This window comes from Anopheles gambiae, chromosome 3 (genome assembly GCF_943734735.2).
Source record: "Anopheles gambiae chromosome 3, idAnoGambNW_F1_1, whole genome shotgun sequence".
Taxonomy (NCBI): Eukaryota; Metazoa; Arthropoda; class Insecta; order Diptera; family Culicidae; genus Anopheles; species Anopheles gambiae.
This window is the reverse complement of record NC_064602.1, coordinates 39,747,766-39,775,727: the sequence shown is the minus strand read 5'-3', so window position 1 is coordinate 39,775,727 and position 27,962 is coordinate 39,747,766. Positions and strand designations below refer to the sequence as shown.

Genomic DNA, 27,962 nt, shown 5'->3' with positions numbered 1-27,962 from the left:
TTCATCTACCACGTTAGTTTTTATGTCAGTATTCGGAATTAAAATCTGAGGAAAGTCAGCTGTGGTCCGTGATGGTGTGAATGTATATTATAAACCTCACATATCATCAGTTTGTTACCGCGTATGTGAGATAAGGAAAGAAATTATCTCCTGAGCAAGGATCCTCAACCACTGGATGCGCTCCCAACATACACAGTCTACACGACGCCCGTGGACAACCATCCTATGCCAGTATTGGGTGGGGTAAAAGATCGATTTATCATTGAAACGACGCACCGGAACGTGGCATCATGGGAGCGCGACAGTCCGGCGCGACCAAAAAGCGCTCAACGATCTACGCGTTCAAAGAGTGTTCTGCGGCATGATAAACAAGAAACCGCAAAATCCACCAAATAATTTTGATGTCAACGTTCAAGCTTTGTGTTAATTTGTTGGGTGGGTGCGAAAGTGAAAACTTTATGTGCAAACAGTACATGCACAATAGTGATCTGAGTAGGTCTGTATAGTGGTGTTGCGCTCGTCATGATACTGTTTTGATGGGAAAGGGAGAAACCTGAGAAAGATATTCAATTAGAACTGCATTACTGAGCCAAAACAGGAATACTTAAATCGCTTGGTGTCTCAGAATTTGTGTGATAAGGATAATCCATATGAAAATCTTTGCTCGCAATGAATAAGTTTTGGTCCTATCCGAAAGCGTATATGTGTCTGGAAGAAGAAATAAACCGTTCTTTGTCTACCACCAGAGTAACGAGACGATTTATCGTGTTGAGGTACATTCTTCTCACAAATCTAAAGGAAAAAGGAAAAGTTTTACTCTGCAGGCGGAAAAGTACGAGCAAAACGCGTGTGTTTCTGTGCTGCAAAGTTCTCCATACTAAAGTGCAATTTATGTAGAGTGTGCATTTGCTTGTGGAATGTGTGGAATGATGTAATTTTCCTTCCAATTTTTCAGATTTCCATTGAAAGTTAAGTGTAATTGAATTTGATAAGTTATCTTGCCTTTTATCTGTAACAAATTATTACACGCTGTTCTGAAAAAGGTGCAACAGAGTGTTACTAGTGTAGAATAGTGTCGTTTGAAAGTGGCAGCAAACCTAAAAGTGAAAAATGAAAAGTGGAATAAAAATATAATAAAGCTTTTTAAGCGAGTGTGGAAGAGGCTTAGTGCAAGAGGGATTAATCCTCTGTACAGTGTGAGTGTAGTGGGTCGCGCAAACCATGTGCAGTGAGTACGAGTTGTGGTTTTGACTAGTGATACTGCAACTGATCGGCATAATCGTGGATCCACTACAAATATTCTGGGTACTGACGAACAGTACTTATTTAGGTAAGGACAAGAAGCACGCGCAGAATGACCAGAAAAACAGATTGATCTTTAGTTCTGCCGATTTTTAATTGCCTAATGACTCACACCTAAAAACTACTGATTATTTATTTTTCTACCAAAAACAAAGAACTTTCCATGATTCTGACCGAGAAACCATAACATCATTTATTTATTTATTTATCCCTACAAATGTCCGCCTTTAGGGCTTAACAATGTTTCTTAATTACTAAGGAAAGGATAAGGATGAGGAAGAGTGAAGACGAGAACGGAAGAGGGATAAAGGAGTGTTAAAATCGAACAAATGATAGTATGAATTAAATGCAATCTGAGCTTTAAGGAATGGGTCATTTTGCCCATATCGAGTTAGCCGGGTGGGAATATAGAGAGATGGCCTATTGCGAAGATGGCGGGAAGGGGCATAAAAGGAAATGGCAGATAAGAGATAAGGAACATCAAGCTCATTAAGGATGACGCTGGCAATGAAACAAGCTTGCAAGTGCGAGTGGCGAGTTTTTATCGAGTCCAGACCCAAGAGTCGACAACGATGTGGATAAGACGGGATTACTGCATTATCATGACCCGAAAGAAAACGCCTCGTGGCAAGTCGTGTAAATTTGCGTTGAACACCTTCCAATCTAGCAATATCCTGCACATTATTGGGGGACCAAACCACACAAGCGTAATCGAGAATGGGGCGTACCCAGCAACAATAGAGAGACTTGAGACACAAGGGATCACGGATAAAATGAGACAGACGGGTAATAAGGCCCAAAGTACGGTAAGCTTTGCTTGTGACAAAGTCGATATGGTCTTTGAACGTAAGCTTTTCATCCAACCAGATGCCAAGATCTTTGACGGAAGTTACACGATTGATAGGAATATCTCTCAACGTGTAGTTCCAAAGTACCTTACGGGTGGACCGACCAAACGAGATGGTGTTGCATTTTAGTGGACAAAGACGCAAGCCATTATGTTCACACCAAACAGAGAAAGAGGATAGTACATTTTGGAGTTCACAACAATCCTCAGAAGAAAAGACAGGAAAGAAAATTTTTAGGTCATCCGCATACATAAGAAGACCATCGGGGGGAAGCACATTTACACAGTCATTTACAAACAAGACAAACAAAAGGGGGCTTAAAACGCTCCCTTGCGGTACACCAGACAGGCCCACAAAGCGGTTTGATAGACAATTTACGACACGGACTCGGTAAGATCTTCCAACTAGATAGGACTTCAACCAGGCGACCATAGATTCATTAAATCCCAGTTTAGCAAATTTGGCCAATAACAAATTGATAGGAACGCTATCAAATGCTGCCTTGAAATCAGTATAAATCGTGTCCACTTGACGACCAGAAGCCATGTTGTTGAAAATGAACGAAACTAGGGACATGAGATTAGAAGAGGTCGATCGTTTGGGCATGAAGCCATCATTTTTCCGTTCATCTCCATCAAATGGAGATATTGAAATCACTAGCGCCCTCAGCAACAAGTTTGACAGTTATAAGCTTATTAGACGAAGGAAAATGCTGGTACCTTTGAGTGGAATCATTCTGTCAAACTCAGAATTTGACTCAAATATTTTGGCCATTTGTGTGAGCTCGTGAGATATACAAACACGGGCGAATTAAAAGGAACTCGCCATCGTTCACTTCAGAAATCGGTTCTTAATCCTTCTCTGGTTAATAGGCCTTGATACATTTTTCATGGACAGTTTAAAACGGCTGATGGTCCTGTGACTACTAAAAGCAAAATAAACTACTATAAAGGATATATTTTTCTCGCCATATGAAACTTCTGTTGGCTTGTGAGTACATAAATTTGGTTTCAGTTGATAATTTGTTGCGTTTTTTTTTTGCCGTTGGTCTTGTGCATCGATAAATATTATTCCTCATCGGGCAAAGACAATTTCTATTTTAAATATAATTAAAACTGCCAAAATATTCTGGCCACGGCTCAAGTGTTCAAGCGCGACAAAACAAACACCATCGTTCAATGGTTTGATTTAATAGTAGTAAACACTCTCCGCCTTTAGCCGAAATCGTCACATATTCTGCAGTTCTTAAACGAACCGTAAAACAATGTTCCGATAGAATGGTAACATTATCCCAACGAGCTCAATAGACTTGAAAAGGATGAGCTGTTCTGTAGCAAGAAAATCAAGCATGTGTTTCGATGGTCCATCCTACCGTTCAGTTATCTTGATCGACTAGTTCCATTTCAAGTATTACTACCATTCGCCATTCGACGACGGGCTTATGGTATGCATTTTTTTTGTAACCTTCACTACAAGATGAGAATGGTACAGTTCAATGGTGAACAAATGCGTTGTTTTTTGTGTGTGTGCTCTCTTCGATCTGGATGATTGTTTTTCGTACAAATTTGTAAATCCACCATCCGTCACTTTATTGTCTCAATGCTTTTGGCACACACATATGCCAGATCAATTTAATCGCTCGGGGCTTAGGGCTATAGTGAAAGGGAGGTACAAAAAGGATTGTACATTGTTTTGAATAAAAACGTAAATCATTCTGTTGCCGCTTACAGCAACGAACTCCCCAGAAAGATGAAAGCCCGTTAAGCTCACATGCCTCCTCCAGCGATGGACCACCATCGCCGGCAGGCAGCCATTAGCAGCCTCATCCAACCCATGCCAATCGGTGGCGTGCATAAGGGCAAGGAAGTTTTCACGATTCTTTTGCGACACATCGTCTGGACAGGACGGTAAAGGGTTAGAAGCTTTCATCGGTTCCATCTTCCTCGCACAATCAGACGACAGTCGAAAGTTTGCTTCTTGGAAAGTGGATGTTTTTGACTTTTTTATTGCTTCAATACTTCGTAGGGGTTGTCGGTGGTTTCCGATGCGGACATGGATCGCTTGAATCGTAACACTTTCTTCGAGTGGTTTTATCCAGTGCGTATTTTTGTGTGCAAGTGAGGAAATCAATGTTTGGAGCTCTTTTCCCAGTATGCTGTGACACATTTGTGACGCTTCATGGTTTATTCATGACGTGTGTGCGCAACCGCTATTCAAACCTGACGGAGAAGAGAATTCCAACAAAACATTTCAAAATTTTGGAAGTTCAAACATAAAACCTGTAAAAAAGTGTGAAAAACCGTAAAGGTTATCGATTTCGAGGTATTACATTTCCAGTCGCAATAATTGATCGAACGGGTAGTACTGCTGTAAACGACAAAGACTAAGAAAAAATAAATAAAAATGCAACCATATCGTGTCAAAACGTGTGGTTGCAATAAAACTGCTCACTTCATCAACTTAACGCTCGATACCAGACACTGCAAGCTCATCGCTAAATCCTGCAGCAAGGAATGATATAATTCGTTGTTGTTAGTAGCTTTTTTTTTCTTTTTTTTGTTTTGAGTTGTTCATGCAAAAAGAGGAGCTTGAAATAAAATCCACTTTCATCAAGTAGGAAGGTAATGCGTCTGAACATAGATGACGCGTAACACATCCTGGAGAGAGCCACATCCTCGTCACAAGACGGATCGATTTTACCCGGATAGAAAACATTATTAACGCAGATTACCAGCACCAGTAGCTAAAGGCTAATCGAGACTTTGTTTGTCATCGTTTTGGTCCCAATTATCGTAGTAAAAGAGAAACCAAATGTATACACATCTTAACACCGTACGGTACAGTTCCCGAGATTTGACCGGATATATTCATAGCCCCGGAAGAATAATTAATCATCTTATAACGGTCACTCACGCAGGCAGCAAAGGCCTGAAAAGGGGAAAGAATGGCAAGTTAACAAAAAAATATTGCCACAACCAGACTTCTTGTCGCCGCTTGTTTACAATGGGTTGCAAAGTGTTGTTGTCGCTGCTGCGTGTTGGTATCACGAGGTAAAGTAGAACTAGCGATTAAACACAGAACCAGCTTCCGGTTTGTAGTGTTAATGTTGAATGTATCGCAACGAAGGCAACTATGTTTTTAGTGCCATAAAAGCAGAAGAAAATCAACGGATTTGGTTAAAACCACGAATGTTTTCCACTTAGTGGTGTGAATTATTTTATCTTGTTAAACGCATTTGCAATAATATAATGTCATGTTTCCGGGCGAGAAGCGTGAAAAAACACTTGTTTCAATGGACATATGGACATGGCGGGTTTTGAAAAGAATCGTTTAAAACGAAAGATGAGGACCGAATGATTTAGGCCAAAGTTTACTATATGTCATCTTGTTGTTACCCAAAAGAGGAAAACAATGTATTTGATTAACTTACACGATGTCAAATGCCGGGCCCTTTCGTGTTAAATTTATTTTATAAACCGAAAGTAAAGTACTTCAAGATACATGTTCAGTTATAGTTCTTCAACACTTTGACCGCTGGCCTGGCGTCACAGTTTTTTGAGTGAGTATGTCAAGAGAATTTCTGAGCGCCAGAGGCAAAGCTGAACGATGGGCAAAACCACCATGCGAATTTATATGACGCGGCGCTTAAAGTGTTAATAAGTCTTAATAGCTTGATGAAATTTTCTGAAATAAACACACAAATATGATTGTCAAGAATAAGCATTGTATTGTATTGTAGCAGCTGAAGTAAACAAGCGAAATCACCCATTCTCCCATCCATCGTTATTCACCGAGAAGTTGCCCCCTGTTTTCGATACAAAGCCAATAAGCATTAACATGCGAGCGAAGTTGCCAACTCATGGTGAAATAATCACAGCCACGATGGAGACGCCTGGTCGCTCAAGGCGTTCTGAGTAACGGGTCGATCGAAAGTAGAAACTATCCGGGCAATTGGCGGCTGCTTACATCATACTCTTTTTCTCGTTAACAAAAATAAATGTAAAAAAAGAAAAATTAAAAAAAATGTTAATCATATGTAGCACATGAATTCATTCAAAGAGGAAGCGGAGGTTGCGCTACATTTTTGCTTTTGCTTCGACCTTAATTTTCTGTGTAGTTGATTGTCAGGGGAGTTGCTTATTTTTGCAGTTGTGTACGCGTCATATTTTACCACAATACTTTGAGTCCAAATTGCATCTATCAACCTCACGTAGCCAGGGCAGAAAAAATCAGCCCTCATCGTGCACGCTGGCAGGAAACCATTAGGTCTACCGTATGTTCCGTTTCCACAAAAACCCTTAATTTGTATTGGGGTTCCTTGGTTCATGGTAGGCTAGTGGGATAACCTTGCCTATCCAATGCCCTCGTTAAGCAAGCAAGTGAGGATCGATGTTTTAGGGGCACAAAGGTTTCCCAAGGTATTTTACCTCAACCAAGTGAAAACATCGCAAACATAGCTGGGAGAGAGAGTTTTACATTTTTGTTTGTCTTGAGCAACGCTTTCTATCTTCTTCATCGTTGAGAAGGTGTGAACCAAAGGCAAAACAATTTTCGTAACTGCTCTTGAGCATCGTATTATACCATCGCAGAAATAAGCTGGGTTAAATAAAGGAACAGGTTGTAATTCCGACAATTATCTCAACCCGTAAAGCTTTGACTCGGAACATCTATCATCCTGAGTTGTTCAAGCTGCGGAAATCTCCAATTGCTTCTCTCGAATGTCTTCGAAGCTGCCGAAAGTGATTTCAAATTGTAATATCTTAGTACAATTCTAAGCCAATATTCATGACTGTTGCGCTCGATGTTTCGTAAACTTTCGTAAACTATGCTCACATCGTGATAGCGTACAAAATGAACCACGAAAGTGGTACGGCTTCATTCACAAGGAGGTATAAAAACACATGAATATTCTGCTAATAAGCAAACAGATTAAAATAATTTCATTTGTGAATAATTGTTTTTTTTTATTGCTTTTCTTGTCTTTTCTCACGTTGCACGAGAAAAACAATGGTGGCAACGGCCTACCGGCATACGTAGCCGGATCACTAGGACGGACTAGGCCTATTTGCCGGTGTTGATTTTAACCCTCCCCACAGCTACATTTTTGGTGCAAATAAATGTAGCGTAAAACTTTCCTAATGAAATTGAGCGTGAGAGCGTTGGCCGTGGTATGCGCCGAGTATGCGGGCGGACATCAGGTGTGCCAAAGAAGCTTGGGTGGGCTGTGGCGATCGCTGGATTATATTACACAACATCACAACCGGCAGCTAGTGCTTGGCTTTGGGCACCTGTTGAATGATGTGTGGTGTGTTTTATGTGTCTTTCAGTCCGTGGGAGCTTTGGTATTTGTAGGTTTTGGCACAACTAACCGAAATTCTCAGGATCTCAGGCTAGGAGGTTGTTTATGCTAAGGTTAAGGTGTTTGTTTCTTGTTTTGCTTGTTTGCAGTATTTCATCTGGTGTGCAACATCCGCTGACAAGGTACGGGTTGAAGAAATGGCATGTACATGTACATGTACACGCTACGCACCTCCTCGGTGGCTGACGGTGGCGGGAAATTGACCGATGGTGACATACCTGGAGGGCTAGTAAAAAGTGCAACATTATTGCTTCCTTGACTTGCTTCCCTTACTCGTAAATGAGTTCTTTGGTAAAACGGAATGAAGCTAATTAATTGTAAACACGAGGGTTTTGCTTCTCGTTTAGCTAATGCCATGAAAAAAAAAGCCTCACGCGGTCCAGATCCCCTCCACCGTGACTGGTGCTGTAAGTGCAAGTTTGTGGTTGAAGGAAGAAAGCAAAACTAAACTCTACCTCCACTTCAGTGAGTATTTTAATTTTTATTTATAGGTACACTGTTTTGAAGTGAATAAACCCAGTGCAGGTTGCTTAACATAGAAATCTTTGTTTTTTTTTTTTTGTGTAATATAAATAGCTGTCTCCATTAGCAAATTAGCACAACGTATAAACGCTACTGCTTAAACCGTTCCTACTGTTTTATGTTAGCGACTCAGAAAGTATGAAGTAAATCGGATTAAAGTTTGACTAATCGTAAAACACTCACGGGCTTACAGTTTGATGGTGTTCACAATCATTAAGTAATTTATTGTCAGCATTTAATGAACCGAAAAGAAAACATAGATACACGCCATTATACGTTAACGAGCTAGTGTTTGATAAATGGATCGCATTGGATTTGTGTTCTTTTATGGCATTAAAAATGATTTAAAATTAAAATCTTCTTTTGTGCTAAAAGATGCTATAAGCAAAACGAAGAAGGATATGAATAAATGAATTCTAGATTCAATTATGATGGGTAATGCTTATCCCGGAATTATGGTATGCCAGGGATGGTTTTTGTGAAACAATCATGCTGTGAGCCGGCGTAATATTTTAAGCAACTTTTCCTTTGCTTTTTACAGTTAAACATTTCTAAAGAATGATTTACTATGAGTGTACTAAGCCACATAGTTTTAACACTTCTTTTGAAGATGCGTAACAGTCTATAAAATTATAAAACTTTTAAAACGTTCTGAAGGCAATTATAAGACTGTCTGTTAAAACTAAAATAATAGCAATATAGTTTCAACATGTCTTTTGATAATGTTTAAGAGTATATAAAGTTGTTAAAACTTTAAAACGTTCTGAAGACGCCTATAAGACTTATAAGATAGCTTACTCTAATCAACCTCTAGTCGTATTCGTAGCACGTGTCGAGACTTTTTATTTGAGACTGAGGCATCAATATTAACTGATCTTATAAAATGCATCTTAAGTGTTGGATGAAGGGAATATGGAACAAACTATACAGGCTGTACCTGAGATATGCTATTAAAGCAAAATGTGGAGAAGTGGTTATCAGCCATTATCTATTTAAGTTTCTTTTCCTTTCGCTTCGAGTGAGATTGTACCAAATCTGAAAACCGCGATTGTGTAAATATGCGTATACCAGGTTCCGCTTATTTCGAACACCACCTCTAATAAAATTAAAATTTGTTAGTCTGCACAAGCGCTTCCTGAAGTAATGTGATGTTGAAAACTATGTTAGCTACACAGATAGCACTACAAATCGACTAAACTTGTGATCAGGAAAGTCTGACGGATCCTAAGCCAATGGATATGATCCTTGTTTATTGATAGGATTGTTGATTTGTGTGTCCAATATGTGTCAGGTATGTTAATATGGTCATAAACAACTTAATAATATACATGGGAATTTTCAAAAGAATTTCACGTCAATTTTGTTATGGCACAGCCTTGAAAAGGCTTTTGGTACCATTTGAAGGCGTTTTATATTAATATGTATTTAAAAAAAATCAGATGCATGTTAATGAGGCACTTTGATGTATTGAAAATTGTTTAAATGTATTTCAACAATGACATTTTCTTGTACTTGATTTCTGCTCATACGCGAGCGATTTCAGAATCAGAAAAAAATATTAAGACAACATCATAATTCTCAAATAATTATCAACCATGATTATGACTTCATAATAATTACTTCATTGCCGTCTCATGAACATATCCATAGTATTAAGCAGGAATTCTGATGGTTTGATTGCGCCCCACATTTTATAGGTCTAGAAAAGGTTTAACTAGTAGTCTTAACAGAGTTCTGTAGCTGAGCCATTTCAGTCTTAAGTGAGTTTTATTGTAGTCTTGTTTAAAATGCTCCTTTGGATCCTACATTACATTAGTCATTCGTGCGGCATGGGAATGTGTAGTACCTCTTCGTGGCTCATAGGAAGGTGAGGAAAAACGTGTAGGAATGCGAAACGGATTAGAAGGTTACCCATATGTCTCGGTGTACTCACACTCTTTTTTAAAGGTCTGTCTACCTTTAACACGCACTCTCTAGACTAAAAGAAGAGAAAACACTTGTCTGAGACCCGAGTCTAAACGCAATTTTTCGATTTATCTTCCTTTTTGCGAGCGTTTTGTTGTAAAATCTTCCCGATGGAGAACAGGAAACACTTTCACCTATCATATCATATGTTTAGCGGAAAGTTCTTCTGATGTAATAAATGTCTCACATTACATCGTGATGGATTTTCGTTGCGTACAGAGAGCACACAGTACTCCAGCAGGAAGACGAGACTTGCAGCAGCTTTGCTTTGGCCTTATATTTACCCGGACTAATTAGGCTTAACTTAAGTTTAAACATCCTAAAGTGGTGCTTTATGAGATGATAGTGACGGTGAAACAAATAAAGAAAGCATAAATTGAGAGTATTACTCTTTCCTTGAGTTTGCAATCAGCATTCTGCAGAGCTTCTTCCGCATTCCACAATAGTGCTCTCTACTAGGAGAACAATATATTTATGATATTGATAGTCATATTCAATGAACCGGAAGAGATGTATGTCTACATCGTTAAAAAACGAATTAATCATTCTTCTTGAAGTTCCAAAAATTCTTCCTCACGCAATTGGAAGTATCAAGATGCAAACGAGTATCATCTCTTATCAAAACAAAAACGATAAAATGACCTAAGATAAAACATTCAAATGATCATTTTGCTCTTCGGCAGTTCTTAGCGAACCGTGTGAATTCTTATCAACACGCACTACAGTACACTGTAAAGAAAAACGGAGAATGGGTTTAATCGCTTGAGTCGCATAATGGCCTTGTTGTGCCTGTTGATTTCCGTTGGCTTCATTTTGCCTCGCTGATCTTCGGTAGTATGCTTGCGTATGCAGCATCTTTCCACCATAATGAATCTCATCCATGGAATGACAATTTTATCGGATATGTAGGCGACGCGGCAATGTCTGATACATGCCACACTTGGGAAGTAGGACGTGCAGTACGGATACATTTTTTTTTTTGAATGACAAATCGTTTTTCAATCAATCTGGTAAACCATCATCAACTTAAGTTTATTAAAACTTCATTTACTATGCATTAAATACATCCCGTTAACTGGCGCAATCAATCAACTCGGGTGCCTTGTGTGGCAGCAAAACGTTTACCATCCATGCGCGTGCCATGTCCGCCGATATCACGAATATATGACACGTCGTTAATTTTCATAGCTATCCACGCTGCTTTTCACTTTCCTGCTGCACACGTTTCTCTGCATGTCTCCGCGTATGGCCCTGCATTCTTTTGTTGTTTAGACATTCTCGTTCGCTGAGATATTCGGCCGAGCTGAAAAGACCTTTCCTCGGCTTTTCGAATGCATTCCAATCATCACGCTCAAGAAAAGAAAAGCTTCGGCTATAGTGACTATCGCTATGCGAGCAACATGACTATCCGGCGTAAAGCAGGATACCTTCAGCAATGTTTCAATCGGCTTAAGCCATGCGTCTGCGTTTTAGTGTTCCCTCGTTTGCTCCGACTACCGACTAACGATGATTGTCAGCTTTGTGTGCAACTTTCGTTGAATTCACGTGCAAAGTTGAACGATATATGCAAAGAAAGAAAATGAGAAAATAGGGAAAGCCCGGCCCAGTGGAAGAACACATTCTTGTGTCGTTACAAAAAAAAAATCATAGAAGCTGTTAGCCGACCCGTGACAGACAGGCAAAGATGCATGATAGTGCATCAGCAAGAAAGTGAAGCCATTTATCCACCGATGCTTTCTTTTCTTTCGCTGGGCTAACAACTTGTAGATGTGGAGTGGAAGTTGTTAGGCATAAGGAAGGAGGTCGGAATTTCTCCAGATTAGCTGCCTTTGTAAAAATCGTTACGAACTGCAAGCTTTTGTGAGCACGTCGCAACGCCCTGCGAGCTGTTGGCCGTTCAATGGGTTGACTTTGGAAGTAATTGCGTGCATAAGCCAGAAAAGACTCTGAGAAAGGAAAGGTTACTGTTAGATTATTATGTTTTTTTTATTTTTTTGCACTATGTGTTTTAAGATCCCGAACAAGGACCGATAGAAATAATTCATCCCGTTGCATTCAAAATGGCTATCCATAAGCATGAGGCACATTTATAGGCCTCTTTACCGTTCTGGTGGATTGCTTCGTACGAAAGACTGCAAGCGTGTCATGGAAAAGGATAGCTTTTAACTAGCTTTGGGCCAAGATTTCCCTCCCATTACCATTTCTAGATTAAGGAGTAATTTACGTAATCCACAAACGTGCGGAAGGATTAAACTTATGGATCGGAAACTGTCGCTTGTCGGAAATTTATATCTGCAAAGTGACCGTGAATAAAAGATTTTGTTAACATTGTGCAAGCAGCTTCCTTGAAGCTTCCACACGAAGCGAACCGAAAGCAAACATGACCGAGGACTGGAGACGTCATCGCATCGCGAGACGAATATAAATCATCGCTTGCCATCGAGCGCCTGTGTCATAATCAAGCACAAGCGTCGGGGCAACACAATGTCCTATCCGACAAGAACACCGGGATAGAACATGAAGTACCGTCAATACAACCAGTATGGTGGAGTGTTATCGAGAGTGACAAAAATATTCGCATGCAAAGAAGCCTTCAACCTGCCGGGTGGAAGATGAACAACGTGCTCATGTTTTGCAATGACGTATATGCTACGTCTTATCATGATCGATGTTTTAATTGTTCGTGTTCTTTTTTTTTTGAGTTACGGTTTGATCATCTTTCTCTTTTTTCGTACTCATTGTGAAAGCTTGGACACAGTTTTGATTGTGTAGCATTTTCTAATAATTGAAATACTTCTTTTGAACAAAACCAGGTGTTGCGTCCAGGAACAAAGCTTTTTCTTTCGCGAAGTAAAAGTTGAAACTTCATTTTTCTTAATTCACTTTAACTGTATTAAAAAATTCACTGAACTTGCTTCTCTTGGCACGATGGTAGAAAGAGGTCGATTTTCGTCTTCGTGCCCGTTTTAAAAACTTCGCGCAAACCCGATTGCGGTCATTCCACTTAACTTGCGCAGGTTCATCCGTTGCACGCGAAGCTCCTTCGGGATGAACCAATCCTACTCTCTCTATTCCGCCCATGTTTGCTTCGTCTATGCTACCTGTCCCTCTCTCTCACTTCACCACAATGCATCTGTCAAACTAGAACCGCTGTTGATAACCAACACCAGGTGCGACATTTACTTTCAAATAATTTTATGGATAAGATTATTGAATTAAAAATAGTTTTTATATAATAACACTTAACAATAATAACAATATTTATATAGTAACACTAATAACAACAATAATAAAACAAAACAATTTTTATCAGTGCACCCATTTTCAACAAACCTCATACACTGTTGAGCTGTCAATTTGCCTTGCAGTCTCCTCGCAAATTATGACTAACTCAATTATCCGAAATTCACGCTCATTGGAACAGATAGTAATTAAAGCAGTAGCTAGAATCAGATTATTCTATTTTTGTCAAAACTTGACTTGCATTCAGCATATTTAAATAATGTGTTTGTAAGCAAACGGCTTTGCCCTTTATTTCAAAAGATAAAATAAATAAAATTAAAATTGTTTGCACAATGATATTTTATTATTATGCATCATTAGCTTTCTATTATGTTTTTAACAAAAATCTGTGTTGTGCTAGTCATTTTTAACATTGAAAACCAGTTAAAGCTTATCGAGATGTGAAGATTTTCAGTTAATTGGTTTGAAATTTGTTGTTACTATTTTAACTAACTAAGCTGATTAGAATGATATGATTTGTTCTTTTTGTTTGAATTTTGAAAAAAAAATGCAAATATTTGAATATAACCATTCCAAGCCGGTCTGGTGGTACAGTCGTCAACTTGAACGACTTAACAACATGCCCGTCATGGGTTCAAGCCCCGAATAGACCGTGCTCCCATACGTAGGACTGACTATCCTGCTATGGTAACAATAAGTCACTGAAAGCCAAGCTCACTTCACTAGTGGGTACAGGCAGGCCTTGACCGACAACGGTTGTTGTGCTAATGAAGAAGAACCATTCCAATATCCCATAAGAAGTACCTACTGACAGTTTAATTTGAATGCATGCACAATCACACTTACACAAACATATAACACACTGCTTTTGAGTGCGGCTTGAGTGTAAACACCCGTGTAGACTGTTCGTGCCGCAAACAATTCGGCTGCCGTCAAATATCAAATTGATGACATGTGCTTCAATCTCGTCTCAATCGTCACGCGGCCCAACCACCTTCCAGCAAACTGTGTGATGTCTCGCTCATCTTTACTCATTGAAACTAGCTACGTGTTTGTCATTGTCCTTCTCAAATAGTATCCACCTTCACCGCGTTTTTATTGCGTCAGTGTGTGTATGGGTTTGTGTGGTTCTTTTTGTTGGCTTGTTCCTTATTCTAAGATCTTACAGGCAGCAGGAATCGAACGCTTCTGCACGGCAGTAGTGATTTGTCATCGCTTTCACTAACGACAAACATGAACCTAGCAGGCCGCAAACAACTTGACAACTTGAAGACAGCACCCCCAAGGGCCATTCGAGGTTACTGTTTATGTATATCCGGGTGTTGAGATCGATGAAGCTATCATTTTTTCCAAGCCTGAGCCAGCTGTTAGTAGCTGGTAGTGGTGTGTTCTGGGTAGTGACATTTCTCAGCTGGGCAAAAATCATTGTTGGTTTTACATGAGTGTCTTTTTATGCATACATGCCTCGAAGTTTCGAAGACTCGTTCCATGATGTAAGCAAAATTTATCATCTCGATGGATTTATCAAGACTTCCAGCATTTCCTTTCACCGTTGGAATAGTTCTATTCGCACACAAATCATAATAATGTGTTAAGACTACTGGCTTTTTATCAATTCAAAGGAGGAGCAACACCAAAAGATGCCGAGAAACGATTGACGCGATTACTAGAAATCATAAGAATTGGGTTTTCGACTGTGCAATACGTACTCGTGCATGTTAGTCACCCAGTAGAACAGGTTAGGAGTACATCCTTCAACCTAGCACAAAACAACCTTGAAATGAATGGGATTTTGTGATGTCACATCATAATTACACTGACACTCATGCGGTGATAGAAGGTAAACCCTTACAAACCGCAGATGGAAACCCTTTTGCAGATATTTAAGTGAGTGGGAGAAGTTCAAGGGATGAAACATGGATACAATTTTTAGGAATCATGGCTTGGCCTTTTTCTGTATCATATCCTCTGCTCAATTCAGACGTAAGATGTCACGAGCAGTGCCGAGTTCTCTATCTCATTGCTCTCGTGGTATCCGTTTATCATAACATCTTGCAATACCGCCTGCTTGAAGAAGCATCACAAACATCCAAACGTTTAAAACATGCCACACGCTGAATTCTGCGCCATGTATCGCACCACAATCCACACCACATAATGTTAAACCATTCGACTTGAACTAAAATGCCTCCTTGGAGGTCGTGTGCATGCCATAATTTTATATCTTCATCGAATTGACTTTGAATATTTCATCATTTTCCGTCAACATGCTTGCAGGAGATCGCAAAAGTCAACGATACCCCACATGAGTAGCAAAACACCTCATTCTCTCACTTTAAAAGCCATGCTGACACGATAATTTTTACGTTGAACGTTGTGTGCCGTCTTCCTCGTTGGTGTGATTGTTTCGTGAAGCAATAAAATATTGTTTACGACATCCGGGAAATGGCATATACCACTCCGGTGCACCCGGATGGTGTACACATTCGCCTAGTGTGAGCGAGTTTTACGGAAATCAGTTTTCTCGAAATTGAATCTCCTAACCGCATGTTGTCTGATGGCATTGGTTCGGATTTATGGCCTAGGACATACGAGATGTGCGTTGAGTTGGTGCTAGAACAATGGCTTATACCTCCCGACGAAAGCTGCTGATCTGGGCGTATTTGTGTGTGTTTGTAGGTTCTTTGTAATCTGGCCTTGGCCGTGAAGTTGTGTGAAGACGTTCCGCAAAGCCAAGTAAACCTTTGCGTTATCCCGTGAGAGCTCCGAGAAAGCCTAATGGTTCCCGTCTTGTATAATTACTTTACAAAATTGTGGCAAAGCTTACATGGCGGAAATGATGCTTGATAGCATGATGGTGTGACGTGTAAGATCGTTGGAAGTTATATCCTTACCGTCTTCTACACTTCCATTCTTTCCCAGGAAGTTTGATTCTTGCTATCTTTGTTTTGAAATTTGTTTGTGTGTGTGCGTTTAGATTTAGTTTAGATTAGATGCCCGAATGAGCTACTAGTATTTCTTCTACGTTCTCGCAATCAACCTGTCAACATCAGCGTGTCAGACCAATGCTTTCACCCTTTCCCTTGTCCCGCAGCAAAAATATTAACAGTTAAATCCCAACATTCCGCCTTTTTAAGAAAAGCTCACCGGAAAGTAACTTGAACATCAGCGTAATCGTTGTGTCTTACGTACTTGTGCGGTTGTGGAGGAATAGATCGCACTTTAAAACCATGGCAAGTGATTGTATCCGTCACTCAAGATTCTCGCTGCTCGCTGCTGCCTTCCAATTGCTGCCAACAGCATTGACAGCTGGAGTGCAAAGAATAATAGAACATAATCTTCAGCAACAAGAAAATTTTCGTAAAATGTCGAGCTATTTCATTCACGTAGAGTTGCGTTCTCTTTTCAGTCCACCAGTGGCCAGTAGCCCCTTCAAATCCCAAACCGAGAGCGAATCGGGAAATCTGCCATACCGAGCAAATTGTAAAGCAAGAAATTTTTTGGCCAGAAAGGATCATTGATTCTCTTTTTAAATCCACCAGCCACCTCGCTCATACACATCAATCTGAAATGAACGGTTAGTGAGTTTATTGGGAAGGTATTGTGCTCGACCAACGTTTTAAAAGCTGACGCATGGTGGAAGATGGAAGTGAGTGATTGTTGAACGACTTGTTTATCACAACAACCTCTAGGACGAATGGGAGTTGCATCAATTCCAGAGTCTGAGAGCTAACGAGCTGTAATGAGAGGGTTACTTAAAGTACTAGGGATGGCTATCTTTCCCAACTAACCACAGATAACCAGAATCTGGACTCGTTACGGATGAATTAGGGATAATCGGCTGACAAATGATTGGCGTTTGTCGAGCTGCACTGTACATCCATTTCTCTTCTTAATTTTCAACCGATTAGAAGTCCTCGAGTGACAAAAGCTTTTAAGCATTAAACAAACCGGCAAACTAACCACGGCTCCCGTCCTCCCGCTGCTACGGTTTGGCATCGAAGCCATCCGTTTTCTGTCGAATTTATTCATCGTTTAAAGAGTCTTCCACAGCAACTTGTTTGGTTGCGTGGCACAGAGAAAGATAGAAATCAAATTAAAAAGTTCTGTTGGCTCAAAGCTACCAGGCCTGAGAAAAGACTTTGAGTGAATAAAAAATCTTATAGAATACCTATACACACATGGTACACAAAGGGAGGGAGTTTCCTTCCAGAGGCATTTGTGCTATGAACGGCACAGCACAGTTATGGCTTCCCTTTTCTGCCCAGAATTCGAATAATCTGGACCAGATGACAAGCAACAACTGTGGGTTTATTTTCTTTTTAGTTTTGATGTTTGTTTTCTTCTACGTTTTGCTTTCACTGTCTCGTACGCTGATCACCAACGGCCGAGGAACTAGAAAAACACGTCTGCGACTATCGGCGCTGGACGTTGTAATTAGAAAATTCAATCCTGCGCTTTCGCCCCGCGCGATAACAGAACTAATTCGGTTGTCGGGACGAAAATCAACGGGTTTCTATTTGTAAAAATGAAAACTACAATTAAAACGCTGCTCTTTCCTCATTGCAGACACTCGACAAAGTGTCGAAGCATGCTACGGAAGAGGAATGAGGCTTGAGGACTTCCCCGTTGTCAAAGTGTATGAATTGCGGTGGAAACGATTCTAGTTTCTGGTGTGAAGAAAATCAGGGCGTCCGGTGTAGTTTTCGTTCATTATCGATTTGAAAATACGTATCAAGTGTTCACATGCAACTAACTGATTGCTCAGGGACGAGGAGCCAGGGGCAGCAGTAGCGAGGGACAGATCGAGCGTTGATCATTGCGAGATTGGAATTTGATGAATTGTGTCTTTTTGTCTATTTTCCGTTTCAGGTAAGCGATGGTACAGATGCTGGCAAGAGTTGCAACTTCAGAAGGAAATGACATTCTCTTCTCCAACGACAATCGTAGCCATGTCGGAGAGAGCTGGAAAAGACAGGTCTGTCAGGTGAAAGCGTTAATTAAATGTTTAGACGTTTAAAATTGCTTACGATTTGAACACGTTTTCGCATTACAATTTGATTCCCATTATTCTAAATCGTTCTTCAAAGAGACTAAGGAGGAAACACCTACAAATGGAAGACTTCATTTGTATCCATAGGTCGTCCGTATTGGGTTGTGACATGTTGATCGCTACGTTCAGATTGAGGCGAAATGAAAAAACAGAACGTTACGAAATAAATGTCTTCACTGAAATGAAAGTCAGCTGACCAGCTAAAGTTGGTCATCATACATAACGGTCAGGAGTTTTGATACAGCGTGCCAGTAAATAGTCGGAGTGATATTTGGTTTCAAAAAGTCCTGACTTATGACACTCCCTAATCTGATAACTGGGTACCATCGCCACTTTGCATTAAACCGAGCGACACGATGGTTGATATCAAAAGACCTTTTTTTCACTCGAATGGGGAATATATAAAGCCTAGATTGTGCTGCTGGTGAAAATTTGGTGTGCTTTGCATCTCTTTGATGAAGACGTTTTCGAAACGGAGGTGTAGAGGAATCAGGAACAAAAAGATTAGGCTTCGACTGGACTCTCTACGATAAAGCAACACTCATGCTGAGGAACGGCATCAAAAGTAAACCACAAAAAAAAAACTTGTCAAGCAACGATAGTATCTACAGCGACGGAGAGTGTGACAGCACAAAGATTTGAATGAACAAGTTTTAAATCCACAAATTGCCACAATATTTAAATCACCGGCTCCATTTCATAGCCACGATATGTCCTATTTAACACCAAGTTCCAAATTTGAACCTCGCCAATTGCTTACCCCAATGTACACTTCTGTAAACATGTCATCGTTACAGACATCAAAACAGTACCAGCCGGATGTCACCGTTGTATTCTATCGTTGCACGCATGGTTCTCCGCACTATCTGCTTTGGAAATGCTACACGGTTTGTAAGAGCATTGCTTGCATCACCTTCCACTCTAAACCGTGCTTCAACATCGTGACGATGTCACTTTTAGCCGATCCTGTGCTATTTTGACCAAAGGTTGGCTGCGGTATCCAAAGCTAAGAGTGTAAGTTAGCTTGTGGTGCGAGCTAGTAACGTTTGATGCGAAAGCACTCCCGAGCAGATCATGCCTAGCCGTGGGATGCATTTATTGAAATATTTATTTCACTACGTACTCGTTTTTTACTTTTTTTTCCACCGGTGGACACTTGTTGGAAGTTGTTAACCATCGAGGTCAGAGATTTTTCCGTTACTAAGCCGGGACATCAAGTTGCTGATTGTACGTACTAAAACCATACGCGACCTACGAGAAGCATAACTACTGCAATTGGTGTTTTCAACGATGGACCATTTCTGCACTCACTGGAACACAACGCACGGCAACGGTAACTGCGGCTCTATGAGAACAAATCTGGCTTCGATGTTTGGTGTTGTTGCATAATCAAGTCAACAGTTATGGTTTCGGTGAACCGTTTTCCAGTGGCTGCACTAGCTGTGGTTTGCTACCCGAGGGGAAAGAATGATTGCTTGGAAGGCCATATCAAATCCCATCGCCACTTTCATTGCACTCACACATACATGCAATGTATGCAATCCACAAATGCTCTATGTTGTGTCTTGGTAACATACCACCACTTTGAAGGGTTCTTCGGTTAGTTAGTTAGTTAGTTAGTTCTTTTATTTCCATTTTTAAATTTCTTTAGTAAGTACAACAGTTTGAAATCTTACATGATAATGGGTGCGAAACTATGTTCTCTCCTCATTGAATTCTAATCTTAATGGCAATCTTGGCCGGAAGGACTTAGAAGATTTCTAACAAAAACTAAATTAAGGAACAATTTGGTTAAGGGGAAAAAATATAATTGGAATTGAAAACCCCTTGGCTGAATACAAGACTTATACTAATTTTTGCTGCTTATGATACTATGTACAGGCCTTGACATAAAAATAAAAATAATAATAGTAATTGTAAACCTAAAATTATATTTTTAAGAGTTCAATTCTCTTAGTATTTGCAGTGGGCTAGTTGTGCACTTAGCGTTATAATTTGAATTCAACCTGTCTAATAATTCCACTATTGTGGGAATGTTACATTCGATGTGTAATGCAGCTGTGTTGTACCACCGAGGGACTCTAAGGATAGCTTTCAAAAATTTGTTTTGGGCTCTTTGTAGTTTTAATTTGTGTGACTGGGCACAATTTGACCAAATGGGAAGGGTTCTTCGGTAGCACAGTGTATACGTACAGTTTCTGTACCGTTCTGTCCTACCATACAACATTGGGTATTGGATCTTGTTGCGCCAACAGCATTCGTTCGAAACCAGCAAGTTAGCATAAATATTTGTAGAACCGTTTGCTGCGGGCATTTTTTTGGGGAGCAATTGAATTCATCACCATCCTCACAAGACACTGGCGCAGGGTCTTTCTGGTGCGGTTAGCGGTCGCTGGTGAATCGCAGCATAAAAGTAAATCTATCTTTTTGGAAAAACAAATCCACAAGAAAATCGTATCTCCAACACCAACAATGAGCGCCTAGTGGATCGAGTGCTTTCTCTGAAAGTGTTACTTGATTACCTTCCAATGAAGCAAAACACGCTCGTCCCGTAATGCGAAAAAAAAGTCATGAATTTTAATGTAGCTTCACGCGTATCACGAACCACTGTATTGGGCTCGGTTCAACGCCTTGTCCTATGAACCGTGCAACACAAAATCCGTTTTTTTGTGAAGCCCCTCTAGCGCCCTATGGTTCGATGCTCATTGTACGCTTTGCGCGTTGCAATTAACACATTTTTCGTGCTTTTCTTATTACGAAAATACCACACTAAACGCAGACACTCTGAGCGATCCTGGTTCAAACGTAGCAAACGAACCTTCAGCGTCTAAGAAAACAAGCAATACAACAAAGTGTGAAGAACAATATCAATTGTGGGTCGAAATTTCCGGCATCACTTTCATTGCATTACGAAACGCTGTCAACGCCGCCGACGCTGATTGAAGACTGCTGTCTGACATCGGAGAAAGGACGGAACTGGAGGTCGACGAACCCTGCACGGTTGGGTAAACAGCGACAAAAATGCCAATCCTTCGCACGAACGCGTGCATCGGTCTGCGTGAATATGATCAAGCACTTATTTCGACCGGGTTTGAGTTCAAAATGAACGATGAAAAACAAACGAACAAGTACACCCCAAGTGGCCGTTTGGTCGACCAAGAAACGTCACTTCGTCATTTATAGGTATGATCGTCCGGATCACGTACACGTGACAAATGTATTCGCAACGCGGGAAAATGAAGTATCTGAGCCTTTGTTTGGGTACGATGAAATGAAGTTCTTCCTTACATGGCCCCTCTTGCAGCCGTGTCTGAGGACAAGAGTGTGTTAGCATCAAAATTGCATCCAACCGCGTTTCACGTTCACCACTTTGACACCATTCACTGACATTACCGAAGAAGCATGTGCGAACGCACACGCCTTCGCATCAGGAGGCTTTCCGTCTATGTGGCTTTCCGTTGGCTCAATGAATGAGTACACGGCCCTGTCATGACAACTTGTAATCAACCACGATGCAAAATTTCCACCTGTGATGCGTACCTTTGGCTTGACAATCCAACCATCTTCCGATAACGAAAGCATCATGATGACTTTGGGTCTTGGTACACGTGGAGTTGGTGAGTGCGGCGAGCTAACAGGTTGCGATTCCAGGTTTAAGGAAAAAAGGAGTTGCTTCTGCCACCTCTTATGCATCTTTGTGGCCCGCAAAGGTCACAGGTCCTTTGCACAAGAGGCACAAATACCTCGTGAGTGTGTATCGGTGCGCAAGGCGTACATTTCATTAACATGCAATACCGAACACCTGCCAACTTGTGCACGGTTCAAATCACTCGCTTCCACGGATACGAGGCTGGGAAAACTTTTTCCATTCGCTCTTTCACCACTACTCTCTTTTGCTCTTTATCTATTTTCCCGGTATGAGAAGGCTTCTATTACCGTAGCCACCTACACATGACAAAAGTCCAACGTATATTTGCGGTGAAAGTAAGCCATTCATTGTAAGTTTCGGCCAATGGAGCACGTGAGGCGCAATTGCGACCGTCGGACGTGGCAAAAATATGCATCAAATAAATGACAAATATTTCCATCTCTCAGCGGATTAGCTCTAGCCAAGATAAATGTTTATTATGAGCTTCGTTGGTCACCATCAGCCACATTGTGACTGCGAGATGTCTGGGATGCAACAAATGGAGTGTGTAGGATGTGTTAAAATAATAATTCCACGCTTGAGTGCTACCAACAACTACCATCTTACACTGGACTCGGTGTCGAATTATGGCTAACTGTCCCGTGGACTATCAAAACCTGTACGAATTTACGTTCTGCTAACTTTTGTTCACATTTGGCTACACTACGCGCAAACTTTGTTAATCGCTGTCACGGCGCATTGTCCAGTGATGGTTGTGACATTGCTTCACCCGAAAGGAGACCATAACAGACTGCACGAAACGTGCCTGGGAAGTGCAAACGCGCACGCCGTTTGTATCAAATGGGAAAAGTTTCCCTTGTTTTCTTACGACTTCCTGTGTGCCTTAGCTGGAACGAAAAACAAAAAGGTGCTTCTGATTCCTAATCTGCCCAATGATCTCGTAAGTATAAACCAATACTCTCATCCTCTGTATCGGCTATGCGCGTTGCTTTGCTTTCGTTTACCACAACCGAGATGAACAGGACAAGTCAAAACATTTACTTTCACCAGGACTACCTGCACTTCAACGATAAACAGCAATCTCTACCAGTAATGAGTGATTAGGTGAGGGCATCCTTGTACTTTTTGGATGGAAGTACGCCTTAAACAAGCCGATTCGAATGTTTTTGCTATTACTATTTTCAGCTGTTAAAACATTCCACAAACTACCATTAAAGTGATTCATGTTCGACCGCAATCAGGTTCCATCGACCCGGGTTTTGGGGGCAACGGGACGCAAAAGTCAAAAGGCTATAGACCTAGCAACCGGACCGTTCGGAGAGAACAACTTATCCCACACCTGTCTGAAATAGATCAAAGACGATTTGTTAAAATTATCCAGGTGCTTACAGACATTATCTTGTTGGGGATGTAATCATATCATAAATTCCGACCTCTTTTACGTTACCTACGGCACCTCCGGGTTTGGTTGAGGTAGTTGAGGAGCTCAGGTGCGTTTGATTGTTACATTTTGTTGTAGTGCTGAAGCGGAAATGGGATTAAATATTTACTAAGTTCTTTTCTACGCACTGTAGAGTTTAGTCATGTTTAGTAATGTGCAGGAAAGCATAGACTCGAGGGGCAAAATCAATCGAAAGCAAAAAGAGCACGGCAATAACATCAAAATATGAGTTGATGGTGCGGAAAACGGATGCCTCTGTCTGCATCATGAATCATGCAGCTTCCAGGATCAACGCAACTTGCGGATCCTGCGTTCCAGAATAGGATGACAGCGAAACTTATCGGTACGCCCGTCTCAATAGGATGTTATAGGCTTCCTCTGGTTTAGCTGTCCCTCACTTCTAGACATTGATCAAAGTATCCTCTCATCTCCAAGACATTCTGGAGAGGATATGAATTTATTAATGAAACCAACGAGCAAGCACTTCGGGCGACTACTTCGATGAGGAGCTGTTTGAGTTGTGTGTTGATGATGATTTACGGATCCCCCTCGCTTGGGGAAGACAAATGGGGGAATAAATTTTCATTACAATATAGTTTGTCCGATGGTTCGAGCGACAGGGCAAAAATGCTGACAGAACTAATTCGAAATAGATAAATTTATTTATATCTCCTTTAGATTATTGAAATGGAATCGTCAGAGAACGCAAAATGCACACAGTTAGCTTTATTGTTCAAATCGTGCTCTGAGTTGATTTGGTGATTACAAAATTTTGATTCAAGCATATCATAATTAAACTTTAAGCTCTAAATATTTGTTGTTCCAAAAAAGTGCAGTGATCGTCTCTACTTAATTACCCATGAATAAGAAGTTTTTCACAAATGTTAATATAAGTTTCATAATAACAAAGCGTACTGGTGGCACTCCAGTTTACTGTACCAAAAGCAACACCCGCATTGTAACGCAATGCGTCATAAACAGCGCCGGGCTGTTTAACGCTACAAAAGCGGCCTGTGTAAAGCTGCAAGTATTTAAAAAAAAAAACTTTCACCTCGCAGTATGATCGAGAGTGTTACCGTTTTTGTCATTCATTAAGGCGAGCTTATTGTCAAAAAGTGGCAAAAGGTCAGTGCTTTACGTGATATGCAAAAAATCAATTAAAATATGCGTCCCGTTTTGTCTTCGCTTGAGAGGAACCAGTTGTAATCGAAATTGGAGAAAAAAAAATCCTTCCTGGCTGTATACGAAAGCGTAACTGATTACATTCTTTTAACACGTTTCCTGAACCAAAAGGCATCCAGAGAGAGAGTATGTGAAAAATGTGTGAGAGTGTGTGAGAAAGAGAAATAGTGTGTGTGAAAGAAACCGAAAAAGGGAGAGTGGATGGACATTGGGATCCGACTGAAGTGAAATTCACTACCTCTTTGGCGTACGGCCATAGAAGAGCTGGGTGAAGTTGATAAGAGTACTTACTTCCGGCTTTTGGGTCGAAACTAAAATTTCTCCGAAAAATAGTCACACTATGCACGATCGGAGGTGGCCCAGGTATTTTATACCGAGTGGCCAAATTCAACGAAATCAATGTATCAAAATTGTTCCTTCAAGTGACACACAAATTAAATACGCATCCGGAAGGGCTGAAACTGCTTTTTAAGTATCTACTCTAACGCAGGTCCTTCTCCGAGGGGCTTTTGAATTTTTTATCGAATAGGAATAAACTCGTTTTGTGATCGAACCAATATTTGATGGATGGTGTTTCCACTGTACTCACATCTATGTTATGTTCTGCTTATTTCCCTCTTCCCTTTGTAGAATAAAACGAAACAAAAAACGGACCAATAAATTAAATTATCTGCAGAAAGAATCTGTACTCAACACAGTCAACAACTCAAAGTCAGTGGACAACTTTTGACATTATTGTTTGTCTCCTTCAAAACAAGATGTCCTTGTGTAAACTGCGTTTATTACTGCACTGAGGAATCTGCCGTCGCTGACTAAGGGAAACATAAGATTGGCCAAGACAAACTATGCTTTATAGCAGCAACCTTCCATTTGTTTTACGGCTTCGTTTTCTCACCTAGTGCTGGATTGTTTTTTTTTTTATGATTTTCGTCACCGGCACCACACCATTTTTAAGCCCAAGCTTAAATATCAATCGCTGAAAAGTCCTGCTATTGTTTTTACATTCAGTTAGAACTGGAGGACATGAAAAAAATTAAACGAAACTCAAACGACAGAATTCCGTAACGATTATTTGTTATGAAGAGCCACTTTTTTTTATTATGAGAAGATTATTTCATTTATCGTTTCACTATCTTTATATAACCAGTGGCAAAAAATAAAATTAAAAATGAGCAGTTTGGACCTTCCGCTAAAGTTCCCTTCCCAAGGCATAAAGCATCCACCCTAGGTACCAATATATTTTAGGCCGATTACAGATTTGGAAAAATGGTTTGGCAGGGTCAGAAGCAAATGTTAAGAAGAAGGATAGACAGAAAACTAGGAAAAAGACTAATTAAGGTGAAAAAATCATAACTTTTCTCGAATAATCAATGGCTGGGTTTTTCTTTTGTTGTATGGTATTTTATGAATGGTCGCTGCAGGAAAATCCTCAAACAAAAAATGCAGCGAAAAGTCTTGAGTCTAAAGATTCCGTTTGCTGTTTCAGGTACAGAAGCCGCCGTACATGGGTCTATTGAAAAGATTCACTTTGTGGAGCTTTTTGTTTGAGGGTTAGTAAGATGGTTAAAAATGAGCCTCAAAGATCGTTGCAATTGATTATTTTTGTATGTTGTAACACGAGTGTAACTATCGTCATTTATGTTTAACGTTATAGTCCATGATAAGGCCACTTGTCAGCCCATCACTTTATGAACAATAAACGAATAAGTAAGTAATCCACATTCATTCTTGCACGATGTTTCATTTTTTTAAATTTCTGTTTTGTTAGAGAGACAGCATCAACGAGGGGACGTTGTTATGTTGCGCCATGTGACAAAAGCAAAAAAATGTCCCATTCAAAATTGTGTAAAAATGAATTTGGTTTAACAAATACGCTTTAAAAACAATCAGAAAATTGCGCTTTGTTGAACTTGACCCATTTATTTGTTTTAAATGAACTTCCGATGTTTAGAAAAAGCAACGAAAATTGTGATGTAACGTACTTGAAGATTTTTCAAAAGTTATGTCACATCTAAAAACAGCATAGTTTGACATGCTTTCGTGTTAAAAAAACTGTGGATTATAAGAATATACTTGCCGCGAACAGCTTGTTCATATAAACTGTCAGTTTAGTATAATTTTGTACTGAATTAAATACCTAACGTTAAATTCAATTCATTATTACTTTAAAGTATTTTATATGTATGTTTTTTTATTTGATTACTCTTTTGAAAATTTAATCATTTGATTTACTAATACGAAACACCTTCTTCTTCTTTTGGCTCAACACCCGTTGTCGATCAAGGCCTGCCTGTACCACTTGTGGGGTTGGCTTTCAGTGTCTTATGGATTACCCCCCATAGCAGAATAGTCAGTCCTACATATGGCGGCACGGTCCATTTGGGGCTTGAACCCATGACGGGCATGTTGTTACGTCGTGCGAGTTGACGACCGTACCATGAGACCGGCTTGCTTGACGAAATACCTACTAATACCAAATTACCGCGAAAAACGTATATTAAATAATCCTGCAGTTTGAAAATGGTTTGTTATACAGATGTCTCGTTCGTACCATTTCTATCAGTGTCCAAATAATTGATTCTTTTTATGTATATCTAATGATTTATTGCAGCATCGCTTAGTTAATTTATTGCTTATCTACATTTAGAAAGTACCATAACTGCGACTGAAACGGTAACCGATATTAACGCCGACCCCCCACTTTTACAAATGAAAAAGAAGAACGCAAAATACGCTCGCAATAAAACAAACAGATTGACGTTTGCTACTCACATCATTCTCTAACCACCGAGTGTGAAATGTTTTGCGTTTAGCTTAATTTAAAGCTCTCACGTCACTCGTGCCTGACTTCCACTCGTGCGCCGGTGGGATCTTCGCACCGGAGCAGTGGAGATTTGCGGGTGAGTTTGAAATCGACACAAAACGAAATGCCGGGTCGGGACACAAATTAAAATTATTCTCATGAAAATCGTGACGCATTTCATGTCTGCGAAAGAGCACACATACACGTGGGTGCAACATAAAAAACCAAAATTGAATGCTTTTCACGAGATCTTTCCTACATCATGTTCATTAGAGAACGGTGTGTGTACGTGCCGTGGGAATTGAACAAAACGCACACAAACAGAGCGCATCTAACACTACAGTTTATTTTTTCTCGTGCTTTTCACAACACGCTATCCGTATGTGCAACATTTCTCTCAGAATTTGCTGTAAACCGGTTCATTCAAAATGTTTGTCATGGGTAAATCGGTAATTTATTCCTGCCCATGCATTGCTATCCGATTGAACTTTTGGACACATTTTGGCTTCTTGGGGAAGGAAAACCCTCTTGCAGAGTGTTATAGTGAGACGTAGAAAGTAACGCTCGTTTGCGGAAGATTGGTTATTTTGTTTAT

The 27,962-nt window shown here is 40.2% G+C and overlaps 1 protein-coding gene across 1 annotated transcript in view; it reads left to right on the top strand.

The window, feature by feature from the left end:
* Positions 1-27,962, top strand: part of LOC1279108 (putative neural-cadherin 2) — a 133,550-nt gene that overhangs the window by 9,678 nt on the left and 95,910 nt on the right. Inside the window, exon 5 of the mRNA XM_061653489.1 lies at positions 1,256-1,330. Coding sequence (XP_061509473.1) covers positions 1,256-1,330 — 75 coding nt within the window. The remainder of the gene's footprint in view (positions 1-1,255; positions 1,331-27,962) is intronic.